Genomic DNA, 19221 nt, shown 5'->3' with positions numbered 1-19221 from the left:
CTCGATACTCCAGGGGTTCCGATCACTTACGATCTCATCCATCCTGGATACTCCAGGGGTTCCGATCACTTACTATCTCATCCATCCTGGATACTCCAGGGGTTCCGATCACTTACGATCTCATCCATCCTCGATACTCCAGGGGTTCCGATCACTTACGATCTCATCCATCCTGGATACTCCAGGGGTTCCGATCACTTACTATCTCTAAAACTAAACTCTACAATTAAGCGTTAATTTCAATTTCGTTGACTATCACTGCACCAGACGGCAAAACAGCGAAATTAATCTAAATCTGTTAACATAGAATCGTAAGGAAATCTCACACTTGTTTGGTGTTGTAACCTCATCTTAGACTATTAATATAATTTTTCTAATGTTTTCAATAAAATTTTAAATTTTATGTAACGGAAAAATAGTGCGCCTTTAAATAATGTATATAATTATATATAATATATGTTTCTCCTCAGCTTGTTATTAACTTCAAATTACAAATTGTGGAATGGGTCCTAATGGCCTGGGGTTGAGTCCAATCCGGTCAAAGGTTTGTTCACGGGAAAGTCGACAGGTTTCATTGAATAGTAATTTTCAATTCAATTCAATTATTTTATTACAGTGTATAGATAAAGATACACATAATTCTTTCACCTTTACATCCCGTCTATATAAGACTAGTGAGATACAACAGCTACCATACGATATCTTCTGGTCAAGAAGAGTTACCTCCCGTTCCGCACTGAAACGAAGGGAAGCAACTCTGACAGAGAGATTGGCAACTCCGCCATTCTTTGTGATCGGCCTATGTGCTTACGGGTTTACATATAATATTATTATAGTTAAATACAGTTTGGAATAACTTTTCTATAGTTTAAGGACGATTTTGGAAAGAAAAAAAATCACTTATCAAAATGAGTAAAATGATTATTCTATATCAATTAGGATGGTAAAAAATTGTGCCAAATTCCATAAACAACAACAAAAATTATATGCGATACATAGGATTTTACGTCAAACTAGACAATATTTAATTTGGTTGTTTACTAGCTGACTAATACATGTAATATAATTAATTAATATATACCGGTAATTTAAATGATCAACTGTAACATTTGTTTTTCACCGTCGATTTTTGTTCGTTTCGTTGTAATGTTGTACGAGATACTCCACACTATACTTTATCACTGGTACACCTTTCTCAGACTTGAAGATCCTCATCCCCGGGTATGTAAAAGTGTCCTTAGTGATCACACCATCTTCACTACCAACTGTGTCTATATCTCGATTAAAACTATCGACAATGACATTCTGGCAAGTTCTTGGGATATTTTGACAAACACGTGTTTTCTCACATTCAGTCTCATGTAAATGAGTGGTTCTACATATCACGTGAGTCTCATTGACACTGGTTATCTGATTTACTATGTTAGGCCTCTTACGATCAGTTATTTCACATAAGTTGTATCTGTTGGACATCGATTCCGTACGTGTTCCGATAAGTTCGTTATTTCGTTATTATCAGATGAACGCCATGTATGTGTCCCGAAGTTTGTCTGTAGGCTTCCCGATTGACTTCCTGTATGTGTCCTGATGTATGTCTGTAGGTCTCCCAACTGACTTCCTGTATGTGTACCGAGGTGTGTCTGTAGGTCACCTGACTGACTTCCTGTGTGTGTACCAAAATGTTTCTGTAGGTCTCGCAACTGATTTCCTTCATGAGTACCAAGTTGTGTCTGAAGGTCTTCCGATTGACTTTCTGTATGTGTCCCGAGATATGTCCGTAGGCTTCCCGAATGACTCCCTGTATGTGTCCCGAGGTGTGTCTGTAGGTCTCCCGACTGACTTCCTGTATGTGTACCGAGGTGTGACTGTAGGTCTCCCGACTTACTTCCTGTATGTGTATCGAGGTGTGTCTGTAGGTCTCCCGACTGACTTCCTGTATGTGTACCGAGGTGTGTCTGTAGGTCTCCCGACTGACTTCCTGTATGTGTCCCGATGTCTGGCTGTAGGCTTCCCGACTGACTTCCTGTATATGTCCCGAGGTGTGCCTGTAGCTTTCTCGACTGACTTCCTGTATGTGTCCCGAGGTGTGGCTGTAGGTCTCCCGACTGACTTACTGTATGTGTACCGAGGTGTGTCTGTAGGTCACCCGACTGACTTCCTGTATGTGTACCGAGGTGTGACTGTAGGTCTCCCGACTGACTTCCTGTATGTGTACCGAGGTGTGTCTGAAGGTCTCCCGACTGACTTCCTGTATGTGTATCGAGGTGTGTCTGTAGGTCTCCCAACTGATTTCCTTCACGTGTATCGAGGTGTGTCTGTAGGTCTCCCAACTGACTTCCTGTATGTGTACCGAGGTGTGTCTGTAGGTCTCCCGACTGACTTCCTGTATGTGTATCGAGGTGTGTCTGTAGGTCTCCCAACTGACTTCCTGTATGTGTACCGAGGTGTGTCTGTAGGTCTCCCGACTGACTTTCTGTATGTGTACCGAGGTGTGTCTGTAGGTCTCCCAACTGACTTTCTGTATGTGAACCGAGGTGTGTCTGTAGGTCTCCCGACTGACTTCCTGTATGTGTACCGAGGTGTGTCTGTAGGTCTCGCAACTGATTTCCTGTACGTGTACCGAGGTGTGTCTGTAGGTCTCCCGACTGACTTTCTGTATGTGTACCGAGGTGTGTCTGTAGGTCTCCCGACTGACTTTCTGTATGTGTACCGAGGTGTGTCTGTAGGTCTCGCAACTGATTTCCTGTACGTGTACCGAGGTGTGTCTGTAGGTCTCCCGACTGACTTTCTGTATGTGTACCGAGGTGTGTCTGTAGGTCTCCCGACTGACTTTCTGTATGTGTACCGAGGTGTGTCTGTAGGTCTCCCGACTGACTTTCTGTATGTGTACCGAGGTGTGTCTGTAGGTCTCCCGACTGACTTTCTGTATGTGTACCGAGGTGTGTCTGTAGGTCTCGCAACTGATTTCCTGTACGTGTACCGAGGTGTGTCTGTAGGTCTCCCGACTGACTTTCTGTATGTGTTCCGAGGTGTGTCTGTAGGTCTCCCAACTGACTTTCTGTATGTGAACCGAGGTGGGTCTGTAGGTCTCCCGACTGACTTTCTGTATGTGTACCGAGGTGTGTCTGTAGGTCTCGCAACTGATTTCCTGTACGTGTACCGAGGTGTGTCTGTAGGTCTCCCGACTGACTTTCTGTATGTGTACCGAGGTGTGTCTGTAGGTCTCCCGACTGACTTTCTGTATGTGTACCGAGGTGTGTCTGTAGGTCTCGCAACTGATTTCCTGTACGTGTACCGAGGTGTGTCTGTAGGTCTCCCGACTGACTTTCTGTATGTGTACCGAGGTGTGTCTGTAGGTCTCCCGACTGACTTTCTGTATGTGTACCGAGGTGTGTCTGTAGGTCTCCCGACTGACTTCCTGTATGTGTACCGAGGTGTGTCTGTAGGTCACCCGACTGACTTTCTGTATGTGAACCGAGGTGTGTCTGTAGGTCTCGCAACTGATTTCCTGTATGTGTACCGAGGTGTGTCTGTAGGTCTCCCGACTGACTTTCTGTATGTGTACCGAGGTGTGTCTGTAGGTCTCCCGACTGACTTTCTGTATGTGTACCGAGGTGTGTCTGTAGGTCTCGCAACTGACTTTCTGTATGTGAACCGAGGTGTGTCTGTAGGTCTCCCGACTGACTTTCTGTATGTGTACCGAGGTGTGTCTGTAGGTCTCCCGACTGACTTTCTGTATGTGTACCGAGGTGTGTCTGTAGGTCTCCCAACTGACTTTCTGTATGTGAACCGAGGTGTGTCTGTAGGTCTCCCGACTGACTTTCTGTATGTGTACCGAGGTGTGTCTGTAGGTCTCCCGACTGACTTTCTGTATGTGTACCGAGGTGTGTCTGTAGGTCTCCCAACTGACTTTCTGTATGTGAACCGAGGTGTGTCTGTAGGTCTCCCGACTGACTTTCTGTATGTGTACCGAGGTGTGTCTGTAGGTCTCCCGACTGACTTTCTGTATGTGTACCGAGGTGTGTCTGTAGGTCTCCCAACTGACTTTCTGTATGTGTACCGAGGTGTGTCTGTAGGTCTCCCGACTGACTTTCTGTATGTGTACCGAGGTGTGTCTTGTAGGTCTCCCGACTGACTTTCTGTATGTGTACCGAGGTGTGTCTGTATGTAGTCTCCCGACTGACTTTCTGTATGTGAACCGAGGTGTGACTGTAGGTCTCCCGACTGACTTTCTGTATGTGTACCGAGGTGTGTCTGTAGGTCTCCCGACTGACTTCCTGTATGTGTACCGAGGTGTGTCTGTAGGTCTCCCGACTGACTTCCTGTATGTGTACCGAGGTGTGTCTGTAGGTCTCCCGACTGACTTCCTGTATGTGTACCGAGGTGTGTCTTAGGTCTCCCAACTGACTTTCTGTATGTGAACCGAGGTGTGTCTGTAGGTCTCCCCGACTGACTTTCTGTATGTGTACCGAGGTGTGTGTCTGTAGGTCTCCCGACTGACTTTCTGTATGTGTACCGAGGTGTGTCTGTAGGTCTCCCGACTGACTTTCTGTATGTGAACCGAGGTGTGACTGTAGGTCTCCCGACTGACTTTCTGTATGTGTACCGAGGTGTGTCTGTAGGTCTCCCGACTGACTTCCTGTATGTGTACCGAGGTGTGTCTGTAGGTCTCCCGACTGACTTCCTGTATGTGTACCGAGGTGTGTCTGTAGGTCTCCCGACTGACTTCCTGTATGTGTACCGAGGTGTGTCTGTAGGTCACCCGACTGACTTCCTGTATGTGTACCGAGGTGTGTCTGTAGGTCTCCCGACTGACTTCCTGTATGTGTACCGAGGTGTGACTGTAAGTCTCTCAACTGACTCCCTGTATGTATACCGAGGTGTGACTCTAAGTCTCTCAACTGACTTCCTGTATGTATACCGAGGTGTGACTGTAAGTCTCTCAACTGACTTACTGTATGTGTCCCGAGATGTGTCTGTAGGTCTCCCAACTGACTTCCTGTATGTGTACATGTATGTGCTTCGACGAGTCCGTTTAAGCTATATATCGAAGAAAAGTTTTGACCACATAGATCGCATTTGTTAGGGGTTTCTTCTGGACATATATGTAGTCTAAAATATGCCCTTTGGGTATCAGACTCTCTGAACCTCTCTTTAGTATTGTCAGATGTGCGAGACGTATGCAATATATGTGTTCTGACGTGATTTTGTAAAATAGATTTCCTAGCGAATCCTCTTCCACAGACATCACATGTGAAAGGCTTCTCTCCTGTGTGTGTCCGGAGATGTCTCTGCAGATCTCCTTTTTGACTAAACTCCTTACCACAAGTATCACATATGTAAGGTTTCTCTCCTGTGTGTGTCAGATGGTGTGTCTGTAGGGCACCAGCCGTACTAAACCCCTTACCACAGATGTTACATTTGTAAGGTTTCTCCCCTGTGTGTGTCATGAGATGTATCTTTAGGTGTTGTTCCTGACCAAGCTGGGCACCACATATATCACATTTGTAAGATTTCTCTCCTGTATGTGTCAGATGGTGTGTCTGTAGGGCACCAGCCGTACTAAACCCCTTACCACAGATGTTACATTTGTAAGGTTTCTCTCCTGTATGTGTCCTGAGATGTATCTGTAGGTGGTGTGCCATACTAAACCCTTTACCACAGACATCACATTCGTAAGGTCTGTCTCCTGTATGTATCCTAAGGTGTGCCTGCAGAGGACCGGTCTGACTAAACCCCTTACCACAGAAAATACATTTGTGTGGTCTTTCTCCTGTATGAGTCCTGATGTGTCTCTGGAGGTTACTTGAACCACTAAACCCCTTACCACAGACATCACATTCGTAAGGTTTCTCTCCTGTATGTGTCCTGATGTGTTTCTGTAGGTTTTGTGCCACACTAAACCCCTTACCACAGACATCACATTTGTGAGGTTTCTCTCCTGTATGTATCCTGATGTGTTTCTGTAGGTTTTGTGCCACACTAAACCCTTTACCACAGACATCACATTTGTAAGGTTTCTCTCCTGTATGTGTCCTGAGGTGTATCTGTAAGCTACATGTCTGACTAAACCCTTTACCACAGACATCACATTTGTAAGGTTTTTCTCCTGTATGTGTTCTGAGGTGTATCTGTAGGTTTTGTGCCATCCTAAACCCCTTACCACAGACATCACATTTGTGAAGTTTCTCTCCTGTATGTATCCTGATGTGTTTCTGTAGGTTTTGTGCCACACTAAACCCCTTACCACAGACATCACATTTGTAAGGTTTCTCTCCTGTATGTGCCCTGAGGTGTATCTGTAGTTCAATCGACACATTAAATTCTTTACCACATATATTACATGTGTAAGGTTTCTCTCCAGTATGTATCCTGAGGTGTTTCTTTAGGTGACTTGACTGACTAAACCCCTTACCACAGACATCACATTGGTAAGGTTTCTCTCCTGTATGTGTCCTGAGGTGTCTCTTTAGTTTACCCGACTCACTAAACCCCTTACCACAGACATCACATTTGTAAGGTTTCTCTCCTGTATGTGTCCTGAGGTGTATCTGTTGGTTTTGTGCCACACTAAACCCCTTACCACAGACATCACATTTGTAAGGTTTCTCTCCTGTATGTATCCTGATGTGTTTCTGTAGGTTTTGTGCCACACTAAACCCCTTACCACAGACATCACATTTGTAAGGTTTCTCTCCTGTATGTGTCCTGAGGTGTATCTGCAGTTTACCTGACTCACTAAACCCCTTACCACAGACATCACATTTGTAAGGTTTCTCTCCTGTATGTGTCCTGAGGTGTCTCTTTAGTTTACCCGACACACAAAACCCCTTACCACAGACATCACATTTGTAAGGTTTCTCTCCTGTATGTGTCCTGAGGTGTCTCTTTAGTTTACCCGACACACTAAACCCCTTACCACAGACATCACATTTGTAAGGTTTCTCTCCTGTATGTGTCCTGAGGTGTATCTGTAAGCTACTTGTCTGACTAATCCCTTACCACAGACATCACATTTGTAAGGTTTCTCTCCTGTATGTATCCTTACGTGCCTCTGTAGTCCCCGAGACTCGACTAAACCCTTTACCACAGACATCACATTTGTAAGGTTTTTCTCCTGTATGTGTTCTGAGGTGTATCTGTAGGTTTTGTGCCATCCTAAACCCCTTACCACAGACATCACATTTGTGAGGTTTCTCTCCTGTATGTATCCTGATGTGTTTCTGTAGGTTTTGTGCCACACTAAACCCCTTACCACAGACATCACATTTGTAAGGTTTCTCTCCTGTATGTGCCCTGAGGTGTATCTGTAGTTCAATCGACACATTAAATTCTTTACCACATATATTACATGTGTAAGGTTTCTCTCCAGTATGTATCCTGAGGTGTTTCTTTAGGTGACTTGACTGACTAAACCCCTTACCACAGACATCACATTGGTAAGGTTTCTCTCCTGTATGTGTCCTGAGGTGTCTCTTTAGTTTACCCGACTCACTAAACCCCTTACCACAGACATCACATTTGTAAGGTTTCTCTCCTGTATGTGTCCTGAGGTGTATCTGTTGGTTTTGTGCCACACTAAACCCCTTACCACAGACATCACATTTGTAAGGTTTCTCTCCTGTATGTATCCTGATGTGTTTCTGTAGGTTTTGTGCCACACTAAACCCCTTACCACAGACATCACATTTGTAAGGTTTCTCTCCTGTATGTGTCCTGAGGTGTATCTGCAGTTTACCTGACTCACTAAACCCCTTACCACAGACATCACATTTGTAAGGTTTCTCTCCTGTATGTGTCCTGAGGTGTCTCTTTAGTTTACCCGACACACAAAACCCCTTACCACAGACATCACATTTGTAAGGTTTCTCTCTTGTATGTGTCCTGAGGTGCCTCTTTAGTTTACCCGACACACTAAACCCCTTACCACAGACATCACATTTGTAAGGTTTCTCTCCTGTATGTGTCCTGAGGTGTCTCTGTAGGTCACCTTTTTGACTACATCCCTTACCACAGACATCACATTTGTAAGGTTTCTCTCCTGTATGTATCCTTACGTGCCTCTGTAGTCCCCGAGACTCGTTAAACCGTTTACCACAAACATCACATATGTATGACCTCTCTCCATTGTCGCCAAAGTTCACTGAACTGTCGTCCACTGTCTTGCCCGACATATCACCTTGGAAAGACATACCCGTTTCGTTTTGTGTTCCTGGTGAATATTAAATTCAATCGAATGTTCTCACAAGGTATTTACATTGATAAGGTTCGTATACATCATTTTACAAACAATGAACTTTAATTTATCTCATCCGCATCCACGTGGATTTTCTTGTAGACACAGTCAAACTATCTATAAATACCATCCAATAGACTGAAGGAAATGGTCGCTATAGCCAGGTGGTCTTCTTGTAGACACAGTCAAACTATCTATAAATACCATCCAATAGACTGAGGGAAATGGTCTCTATAGCCAGGTGGTCTTCTTGTAGACACAGTCAAACTATCTATAAATACCATCCAATAGACTGAGGGAAATGGTCTCTATAGCCAGGTGGTCTTGATACACAGGTTCAATTGTGTTGAACTTTGTCATATGGGACGTAGAGAAGTTGCTTTATTAAACAGGTGGTCTTTATACAGAGGTGGTCGCTAAGGCAGGTTTTACTGTACTTCTGATTTTATGTTTCTGAAATAAATAAATAAATATAGTAAGTTCCGTTTGATAATAAGGTGAAAGTAGACTAATTTCGTACATTAAACAATAGTTTTATATATAGGGCCTGTATCGTTCACTTTTGTGAAGTTATGACATTTAATGTAAAATTACAAGTTTTCTTACCTTTATGTAGTAAACTAAAACCAGAAAGTTGTCTGGGATTCTCTTGTGCTTGATATATATACATGTATCTATACTATGTATATTGTACATACAAATATAAATGTATATTCTCCGTTTTTAACATCCTAAACTACATGATAATGTAGATTCAATCTGCCTATGACAATTTGATTTACCACACATTGCTTATATTACAGTCCAGTATGACACGAGGTCTTCACTTTACAATTAGAGTTCACAGCACAGAGAATGCAAGATAAACAATCTTCTGATGATGTTTACTCAGTGTCACGGTCAATGTTAACGTCGTCTTTAAGTACAAATATGCCCTAATTATCATACCTTTGTCATTGTTGATGTCATTCCTTTCTTTGTACCGTACACTTCACCAACCCATTTGGTACAGACGGACCCCTTTTGGTACAAACTTAGGGTTTCCCCCTTCTACAACTCCTAGTTTGTGTTTTGTATATTTATTCTACTATTGTAGTGCTATGAAAATACAAGTATATAAATTTACAATTTAAGCTCAAATTTGACTTCGATCCGTCTAGATAATAAATCTATTACGCCTACATCGAAATGGGCCGCAATGCCTTAAATGTTAGCTGTAGGGTGCCGTTTGAGCCATTCCGATCGACGGCTATTTTTATGCTACAGTTATCCGTTTTTCATCTAAGAAGTAAACCGCAGTAAAATAAATCCTCTATTATCAACTAAAATTCTTCGTATATCATTTTCATAAACGCATACCATCTTTTATTAGCGCAAGATACGCCACTTTTTCTTAGTGTATACACCGCCATTTTCAAAAATCCCCGCTTCGCCATTTTTGTTTTTACTACCCAATGCGCATGCCTACTCAAACGTTGCTGGACTAAAACGAATATCTACCAGGCCAGGTGCTCAGTTGGGGGTTGGTCTAATGAGATCTCTGGATTTATAGCAAGGATTATGTTTATATGTGTTGGTGATCATACCTTATTTACTTTCGCTGTCCTATTAATCATGAATATTGTAAGATAACCTAACATGTACACCATATGAATTTTTGTCTTTAAATAAAATGAGATAAATCAAACAACAGACCATTGACATTTCCCCAAGACAATGACATACAAATGTACTCAGTACAGATACATGTAACTTAATGTAAGCAGTATCTCAGTAGATTTTTTTAAAGAGGTTCCTCAAAATTATAAAATGACTTAATCCAGATTTGCAGGCAAATACTATTTCATAGTTAATAGAGTTCATTACACAAAAACAGCAATAAACTGGATCAGTGTTGAGAATCACCATGGGGATTTAATGTCACATGCAGTCATGGAAAAAATAAAACATTGAACGGTAGTTGTATTCTTGATAAAGTTGCAATGTTATAAAATATAATATATAGATATAAAAATTCTTAAACAGGTATGACAAATTCTGCATTTCTGAAAACTGTGTTTAGGAATCAATATTGATATACCAACCAAAATATGGTCAGTGCATAGCCTCAAAACTAATATCAATGTGAGGCCATGTATACACATACATGTATAGATAATTCATATTCCAATTGCAAGTGATCCTGAATTGAACAAACGTGGATCATTTATTTTCATCTGTAACTTGTAAGAAGATATTGTAAGAATTGTAATTGTGTGTTTCAGTATTGTTGTGTTTAAATGAAACTGTACTACCTCCTTAGGCCCTATTGCATCCATTTTTATCCACTAATGAACTTAATATGCAATTATACAGTGTACCTGCATGTATTACCTAGTACCTACAAGTATAAATGTACATGTACCAGGTATATATTGCCCGTGTACCTATACTATTACCATGCATACTCTATATTGTGATTCCCAGAATTATAACTTTTAAAGAAAGAACAAATTGATATATTAATGAGTGCTGTAATGTATTTACTGAAAATTAACAAGCATAATTAGGGCAATTCCAGTTATAAACTAGATCTTTTTTCTTAAAAAATCATACTTAATTTCACAGTAAAACCATTTTCTGAGACATTCACGTCTTCATATAGGTTTGCATATGGCAATATGTTCCAAAATTATTGTGCTAAATGCTGAATGCTGCAGTTTTCCAATGAACAAAAGAAATTTTGTAACAGATGATAAACTCAGGAAATAAAAAAAAATATTATGGTTTCCATGCATTTAATACTGTCTGGTTTTTACATATAGAAAAGGTATGTGTAGCCTCAAGAAATTCTTCTTATATTATGGGGGTTTCCATACCTGCAACATAAACAAAATAGAAAATTAGACATGAAAATTATACCAGGTACAGAGCTATTGATTATAGGGTATCTTTGTTTTCTATAGGGAACAAAATGCACCATGTACAGGTAAAAATACAATATTATTGCATTGACATGACCATTATGAGGACTTTTCTTAACCTCTTATTTGTGGTCTTCCAGTAAAAATGGACAGGATATATTTTATATATATCATTCCCTGTATAATTTTACCATTTTACAGATAAAACTCCCAGGTAAAAATGATTTACATGTAGATAATTAATTACATATAATAAGTTAACAGAAGGAAGATATCTAGTCATTGGTGATTTAATATACCCAGTAATTGAATAGAAATGGTATTTGTTTTACCATAAAAATATCTATATATGCTACAAAATAATTATACATGAATCACATGTATTTGAATCCTCTTAATAAATTAATATGGGAAAATTTAAATATGTAATGTTTTTGTAATGCAAACCTTTTAAAATAAAAAAATGGAAGATTATAACAAAATTGAGTTGTAAAAAATTAAAACAGAAGAGTGTATAAAATTCATTTTGTATTGTAATTTATAAAATTATTTCTAAATATCATACATACATAATACATAAAAACATTTTTAATTACCCCAAATATACCTACATGTATCTATCTATGATTTTGTTTAATTTTTCATATAAATAACATTTATTAACAAGTTCTCAACCTCATGATACAGTTGCATAACAAGATTTTTCAGCAAGTATGTACTATTATGCATTAGCTGTGTATTGAGGGCTAAATGAAGTCTTATCAAATTAAATACATGCACATTATAAGGTTATATACATTTTACATACAAACAGTTCTGAACAAGCTCTTTTTTCACAATATGTAATGTACACTACATGGTACAATTAATAAAATCTTATAAAACCAGATACCATATCTTATAATTATGTTCTATTTGCTTTATTTCTAATGCTTCATTTGGAGAATGGATACTGGATAGATCTATAGTATAGGCCTAGTTATAATATGGACTGTTTAGGCATGTTATTTCAAATTTTATATGCAAATGAGCAGGTGCTTGTTTCGTTTTGATAACATATTTTAAAAAGTTTTGAAAATTGGTATTTACCGGGATTATAGATTGCAGAATATTCTGAAACAGGTATGTTCTATTTTAAATCAGTTTATATGAAGAAGTGTAGTGGATATTCCTCATATTTCAATTGTAACACCAAACCGTCTTTCAATTTCACTGAAAAATACGGGAAATGTACACTCGCCAGATTAGGTAGTGTTTTTGAATGGCATTTCCGGTAAATATCAAAGACAGTTGATGAATGAATACCATACCTTTCCATCAAAGTGAATCAAAGTTTACTCCTTGTCAATTAGGTTTACACTTCATTTCCCTTTGAATCAAAGTTTACTAATTAGTTTATAATTACATAATTGGTCTGATCAGGTGTGACACTAATTATTGTCACTACTGACCAGGTATATTTAAATCCAATTTCAATTTATTTATTTCCAAATGCATTGATTGCATATATTTCACTACTAACACTGGAATTGGGGGATCTGTGCCTGTATGCTTCCTGTATGTGTCCTGATCATGAGGTGTGTCTGGTCTCCCGACTGATCATGACTTCCTGTATGTGTCCCAGGGTTAATTTGACCACATATATCGCATTTGTTAGGGGTTTCTTCTGGACATGTATGTAGTCTAAAATATGCCCTTTGGGTATCAGACTCTCTGAACCTCTCTTTAGTGTTTTCAGATGTAGTTAAGTTAATTTAGGTAGATATGATGCATTATATATCTTTATCGCACCTCGGACAGAAATGTCCCCAAATGATTGGCGGAGAGCCGTCACGTGGTGACCCCCTATCACTTTATAGGGGGTCAGTAAATTTTATTATGGTGCAATATGGCGGCTCTCGCCCTCGCTTCAAAATTTAAACACATTATCTTCAACTAAATATACCACTTCATTACCGTAAAACTATATAGTAATGGTTATTTTTTGTGTAAAAATAACTTTAATCGTTTTAATACTTCAAATTACATGAAATACATTTTTCAAATACGTGTTGCTTCCCTTACGCCAGTTTGAAAGTTGATGACGCGACAAATTCTAGACTGTGATTATAAACAAATCTTCACTCTACAATCAATTTATCGGCATAACTTTTAAGTGATTATCTCAGCGAAAATGCACAGATGATCAAGGAGATTGTGCTTAAAATGTTAGATGGATGTTTGTGTCTACAGACGGTCTGTTAATTTAATAACGCGGGTCGTCTTATGTTTCCCGACATTGTCCTAATTACCGCACGTTGGTTGACTATCACTACACCAGACGGCAAAACAGCGAAATGAATCTAAATCTGTTAACATAGAATCGTAAGGAAATCTTACACTTGTTTGGTGTTGTAACCTAATCTTAGACTATCAATATAAATTTTCTAATGTTGTTTTCAATAAAATTAAAATTTTATGTAACGGAAAAATAGTGCGCCTTTAAATTATGTATATAATTATATTTATTATATGACTGCTGCTTTTGCTGTCTTTTGATTGGCCGATACGCTTCTCAGAAGTATTCATCAACTGCGATATCAACCCTGAAATCGGCGGCGAAAAGCACGCGAGGTTACTGGACTCAGTCCAGATACCTCTCGCGAGTCCAGTAACCTGTGTCAAAAATAGATCGAGGAAAACTCCCTTGAGATGTGACGTCATAATCACTTTTGACGTCGAGTCGTACCCAAATATAGCGTAACGGGAGTTTCCCTCATTCAATGACGTCGGGACAGTCTATTGTGACGTCATTATTATGGCGGAAGGCAGCAAGTTTACTGTTTACTGAGGTGATATTTTGACAAACACGTGTTTTCTCACATTCAGTCTCATGTAAATGAGTGGTTCTACATATCACGTGAGTCTCATTGACACTAGTTATCCGATTTACTATGTTAGGCATCTTACGATCAGTTATTTCACATAAGTTGTATCTGTTGGACATCGATTCCGTATGTGTTCCGATAAATTCGTTATTATCAGATGAACGCCATGTATGTGTCCCGAAGTTTGTCTGTAGGCTTCCCGATTGACTTCCTTTATGTGTCCTGGTGTATGTTTGTAGGTCTATCAACTGACTTCCTGTATGTGTACCGAAGTGTGTCTTTAGGTCACCTGACTGACTTCCTGTATGTGTCCCGATGTGTGTCTTTAGGTCACCTGACTGACTTCCTGTATGTGTACCGAGGTGTTTCTGTAGGTCTCGCAACTGATTTCCTTCATGAGTACCAAGTTGTGTCTGAAGGTCTTCCGATTGACTTTCTGTATGTGTCCCGAGATATGTCCGTAGGCTTCCCGAATGACTCCCTGTATGTGTCCCGAGGTGTGTCTGTAGGTCTCCCGACTGACTTCCTGTATGTGTATCGAGGTGTGTCTGTAGGTCTCCCGACTTACTTCCTGTATGTGTACCGAGGTGTGTCTGTAGGTCACCCGACTGACTTCCTGTATGTGTACCGAGGTGTGACTGTAAGTCTCTCAACTGACTTCCTGTATGTGTACCGAGGTGTGTCTGTAGGTCACCCGACTGACTTCCTGTATGTGTACCGAGGTGTGACTGTAAGTCTCTCAACTGACTTCCTGTATGTGTACCGAGGTGTGTCTGTAGGTCACCTGACTGACTTCCTGTATGTGTCCCGAGGTGTGTATTTGGGTTTCCCGACTGACTTCCTGTATGTGTCCCGATGTCTGGCTGTAGGCTTCCCGACTGACTTCCTGTATGTATACCGAGGTGTGTATGTAGGTCACCCGACTGACTTCCTGTATATGTCCTGAGGTCTGGTTGTAGGCTTCCTGACTGACTTACTGTATGTGTACCGAGGTGTGACTGTAAGTCTCTCAACTGACTTCCTGTATGTATACCGAGGTGTGACTGTAAGTCTCTCAACTGACTTCCTGTATGTATACCGAGGTGTGACTGTAAGTCTCTCAACTGACTTCCTGTATGTGTCCCGAGGTGTGTCTGTAGGTCTCCCAACTGACTTCCTGTATGTGTACATGTATGTGCTTCGACGAGTCCGTTTAAGTTATATATCAAAGAAAAGTTTTGATCACATATATCGCATTTGTTAGGGGTTTCTTCTGGACATGTATGTAGTCTAAAATATGCCCTTTGGGTACCAGACTCTCTGAACATCTCTTTAGTATTGTCAGATGTGTGAGACGTATGTAATTTATGTGTTCTGACGTGATTTTGTAAAATAGATTTCCTAGCGAATCCTCTTCCACAGACATCACATGTGAAAGGCTTCTCTCCTGTGTGTGTCCGGAGATGTCTCTGCAGATCTCCTTTTTGACTAAACCCCTTACCACAAGTAGCACATATGTAGGTTTCTCTCCTGTATGTGTCATATGGTGTGTCTGTAGGTGATGTGTCATACTAAACCCCTTACCACAGACATCACATTTGTAAGGTTTCTCTCCTGTATGTGTCCTGAGATGTGTCTGTAAGGTCCCTGGCACATTAAACCCCTTACCACACACATCACATTTGTAAGGTTTCTTTTCTTCTGTATGTGTCCTGAGGTGTCTCTGAAGGTCACCCGACCCATTAAACCCCTTACCACAGACATCACATTCATAAGGTCTGTTTCCTGTATGTATCCTAAGGTGTGCCTGCAGTGGACCGGTCTGACTAAACCCCTTACCACAGAAATTACATTTGTGTGGTTTTTTTCTTGTATGTGTCCTGATGTGTTGATGAAGGTTACTTGAAACACTAAACCCCTTACCACAGATATCACATTTGTAAGGTTTTTCTCCTGTATGTGTCCTGAGGTGTCTCTGAAGGCCACCCCACCCACTAAACCCCTTACCACAAACATCACATTCGTAAGGTTTCTCTCCTGTATGTGTCCTGATGTGTATCTGTAGGTGATGTGCCATACTAAACCCTTTACCACAGACATGACATTTGTAAGGTCTGTCTCCTGTATGTATCCTAAGGTGTGCCTGTAGTGTACCGATCTGACTAAACTCCTTACCACAGACGTCACATTTAAAAGGTTTCTCTCCTGTATGTGCCCTGAGGTGTGTCTGTAGTTCAATCGGCCCATTAAACTCTTTACCACAGATATTACATTTGTAAGGTTTTTCTCCTGTATGTATCCTGAGGTGTGTCTTTAGGTTACCTGACTGACTAAACCCCTTACCACAGACATCACATTTGTAAGGTTTCTCTCCTGTATGTGTCCTGAGGTGTATCTGTAGGTTTTGTGCCACACTAAACCTCTTACCACAGACATCACATTTGTAAGGTTTCTCTCCTGTATGTATCCTGAGGTGTTTCTGTAGGTTTTGTGCCACACTAAACCCCTTACCACAGACATCGCATATGTAAGGTTTCTCTCCTGTATGTGTCCTGAGGTGTGTCTGTAGGTTACGTGACTCACTAAACCCCTTACCACAGACATCACATTTGTAAGGTTTCTCTCCTGTATGTGTCCTGAGGTGTGTCTGTAGGTTACGTGACTCACTAAACCCCTTACCACAGACATCACATTTGTAAGGTTTCTCTCCTGTATGTGTCCTGAGGTGTGTCTGTAGGTTACGTGACTCACTAAACCCCTTACCACAGACATCACATTTGTAAGGTTTCTCTCCTGTATGTGTCCTGAGGTGTATCTGTAGGTTTTGTGACTCACTAAACCCCTTACCACAGACATCACATTTGTAAGGTTTCTCTCCTGTATGTATCCTTACGTGCCTCTGTAGTCCCCGAGACTCGTTAAACCGTTTACCACAAACATCACATATGTATGGCCTCTCTCCATTGTCGCCAAGGTTCACTGATCTGTCGTCAACTGTCTTGCCCGACATATCACCTTGGAAAGACATACCCGTTTCGTTTTGTGTTCCTGGTCAATATTAAATTCAATCGAATGTTCTCACAAAGTATTTCCATTAATAAGGTTCGTATACATCAGTTTATAAACAATGAACTTTAATTTATCTCATCCGCATGTGGATCTTCTTGTAGACACAGTCAAACTATCTATAAATACCATCCAATAGACTGAGGGAAATGGTCTCTATAGCCAGGTGGTCTTGATACACAGGTTCAATTGTGTTGAACTTTGTCATGTGGGACGTAGAGAAGTTGCTTTATTAAACAGGTGGTCTTTATACAGAGGTGGTCGCTAAGGCAGGTTTTACTGTACTTCTGATTTTATGTTTCTGAAATAAATAAATATATAGTAAGTTCCGTTTGATAATAATGTGAAAGTAGACTAATTTCGTACATTAAACAATAGTTTTATATATAGGGCCTGTATCGTTCACTTTTGTGAAGTTATGACATTTAATGTAAAATTACAAGTTTTCTTACCTTTATGTAGTAAACTAAAACCAGAAAGTTGTCTGGGATTCTCTTGTGCTTGATATATACATGTATCTGTACTATGTATATTGTACATACAATATAAATGTATATTCTCCGTTTTTAACATCCTAAACTACATATAAAATGTAGATTCAATCTGTCTATGACAATTTGATTTACCACGCATTGCTTATATTACAGTCCAGTATGACACGAGGTCTTCACTTTACAATTAGAGTTCACAGCACAGAGAATGCAAGATAAACAATCTTCTGATGATGTTTACTCAGTGTCACGGTCAATGTTAACGTCGTCTTTAAGTACAAATATGCCCTAATTATCATACCTTTGTCATTGTTGATGTCATTCCTTTCTTTGTACCGTACACTTCATTTCCCTTAGAATCATAGTTTACTAATTAGTTTATAATTACATAATTGGTCTGATCAGGTGTGACACTAATTATTGTTACTACTGACCAGGTATATTTAAATCCAATTTATTTATTTCCAAATGCATTAATTGCATATATTTCACTACTTACACTGGAATTCGGGGATCTGTGCATCACGGGGGTAATCGTGGTACATCGGTTTTTCAACAACGATATTTCAATTCCGTCAGAGTGGTACAACGATATTTCAATTCCGTCCGAGTGGTACAACGATATTTCAATTCCGTCAGAGTGGTACAACGATATTTCAATTCCGTCAGAGTGGTACAACGATATTTCAATTCCGTCAGAGTGGTACAACGATATTTCAATTCCGTCAGAGCAAAATGTTGGCTACAAATTTCGTCAGAGGAAAAAAGTTATACATTGACACTTTGAAGCAGAAAAAAAGAAAGTATATGTGATTGAAATCATCTTTTTACTTGCGTCATATTGATATAGATACATTTTTAATGTCTAGCTATGGTAATACATATCTATTGATAGTTTTTATTGAATTATATCACAATTTCCTTGAAAGTTGGTAAAAATTGATTTCTATGTGTTTTTAAATGTATTTCGTATTTTCAATAGATCATAACTAGAGTAATTATCAAGATAAATATTATATTTGTGTAATAAGTGACCTTTTGGTAAGCAAAATCATGGTTTGTATATTTTTTCACTGTACATAAAATTCAATGATACAATTTCCGTCAAGTTAAAAATGTAGGATGATACAAATTCCGTTGAAGTGTGATACAAATTCCGCCAGGTCCTCCAGATATTCCATTTACATTAATGAAGACATTTGTAGCGTATATATCCGTATTTCTTATTCTAATCCTTTTATTTTGTTGTAACAAAACTTATTATATTTGTTTAGTTCATTAGACGACCATTTCAGGTTCAGGTTTCTTATTTGGAAGGGAATAAAGACGAAATTCAAAACAACCACGATAATTAACCATTGCATTACAGTAGTGTTGTGGTTGTCTTGATTGTAATGAGTCTTTTTCATTAATACACGTATACTCCTCTAAAACACCGCGACATAGCATTGGTATTGTAAATAGTCTTTGACTTATCAGAATGCAGTATTTACTGTGAAAATATTCAGAATTTGTATATCAAAGAATTATACCATAGAAGACAGGCATTGATTGTTTGTGTGCGAAAATTATGTAACTTCCCAATCACTATCAGTTATTTTTTCGGTCTCGCAATATTACAAACATAAGACGTACTAACCGGTACCTACCCACATGGATGATATCTAATATATAGGGGT

The 19221-nt window shown here is 39.7% G+C and overlaps 1 protein-coding gene and 1 long non-coding RNA gene across 2 annotated transcripts; both read right to left on the bottom strand.

The window, feature by feature from the left end:
- Nucleotides 1-1442: 1442 nt before the first annotated feature.
- On the bottom strand, nt 1443-17013 carry LOC138305750 (uncharacterized). The gene is given in 6 exon segments (XM_069246024.1): nt 1443-2248; nt 2426-4639; nt 4772-6991; nt 6994-7072; nt 7074-7990; nt 15972-17013. Coding segments are annotated over 6 exon segments (7278 nt in total).
- On the bottom strand, nt 10985-12362 carry LOC138306745 (uncharacterized). The gene is made up of 2 exons (XR_011205907.1): nt 12229-12362; nt 10985-11094 (listed from the first exon to the last, which is right to left on the bottom strand). It is a non-coding gene; the product is annotated as an uncharacterized lncRNA (long non-coding RNA).
- Nucleotides 17014-19221: the final 2208 nt, after the last annotated feature.

This window comes from Argopecten irradians, chromosome 13, assembly GCF_041381155.1.
Source record: "Argopecten irradians isolate NY chromosome 13, Ai_NY, whole genome shotgun sequence".
Classification (NCBI taxonomy): Eukaryota; Metazoa; Mollusca; class Bivalvia; order Pectinida; family Pectinidae; genus Argopecten; species Argopecten irradians.
The sequence above is the reverse complement of the archived record's forward strand: the minus strand, read 5'-3'. Positions and strand labels throughout refer to the sequence as shown.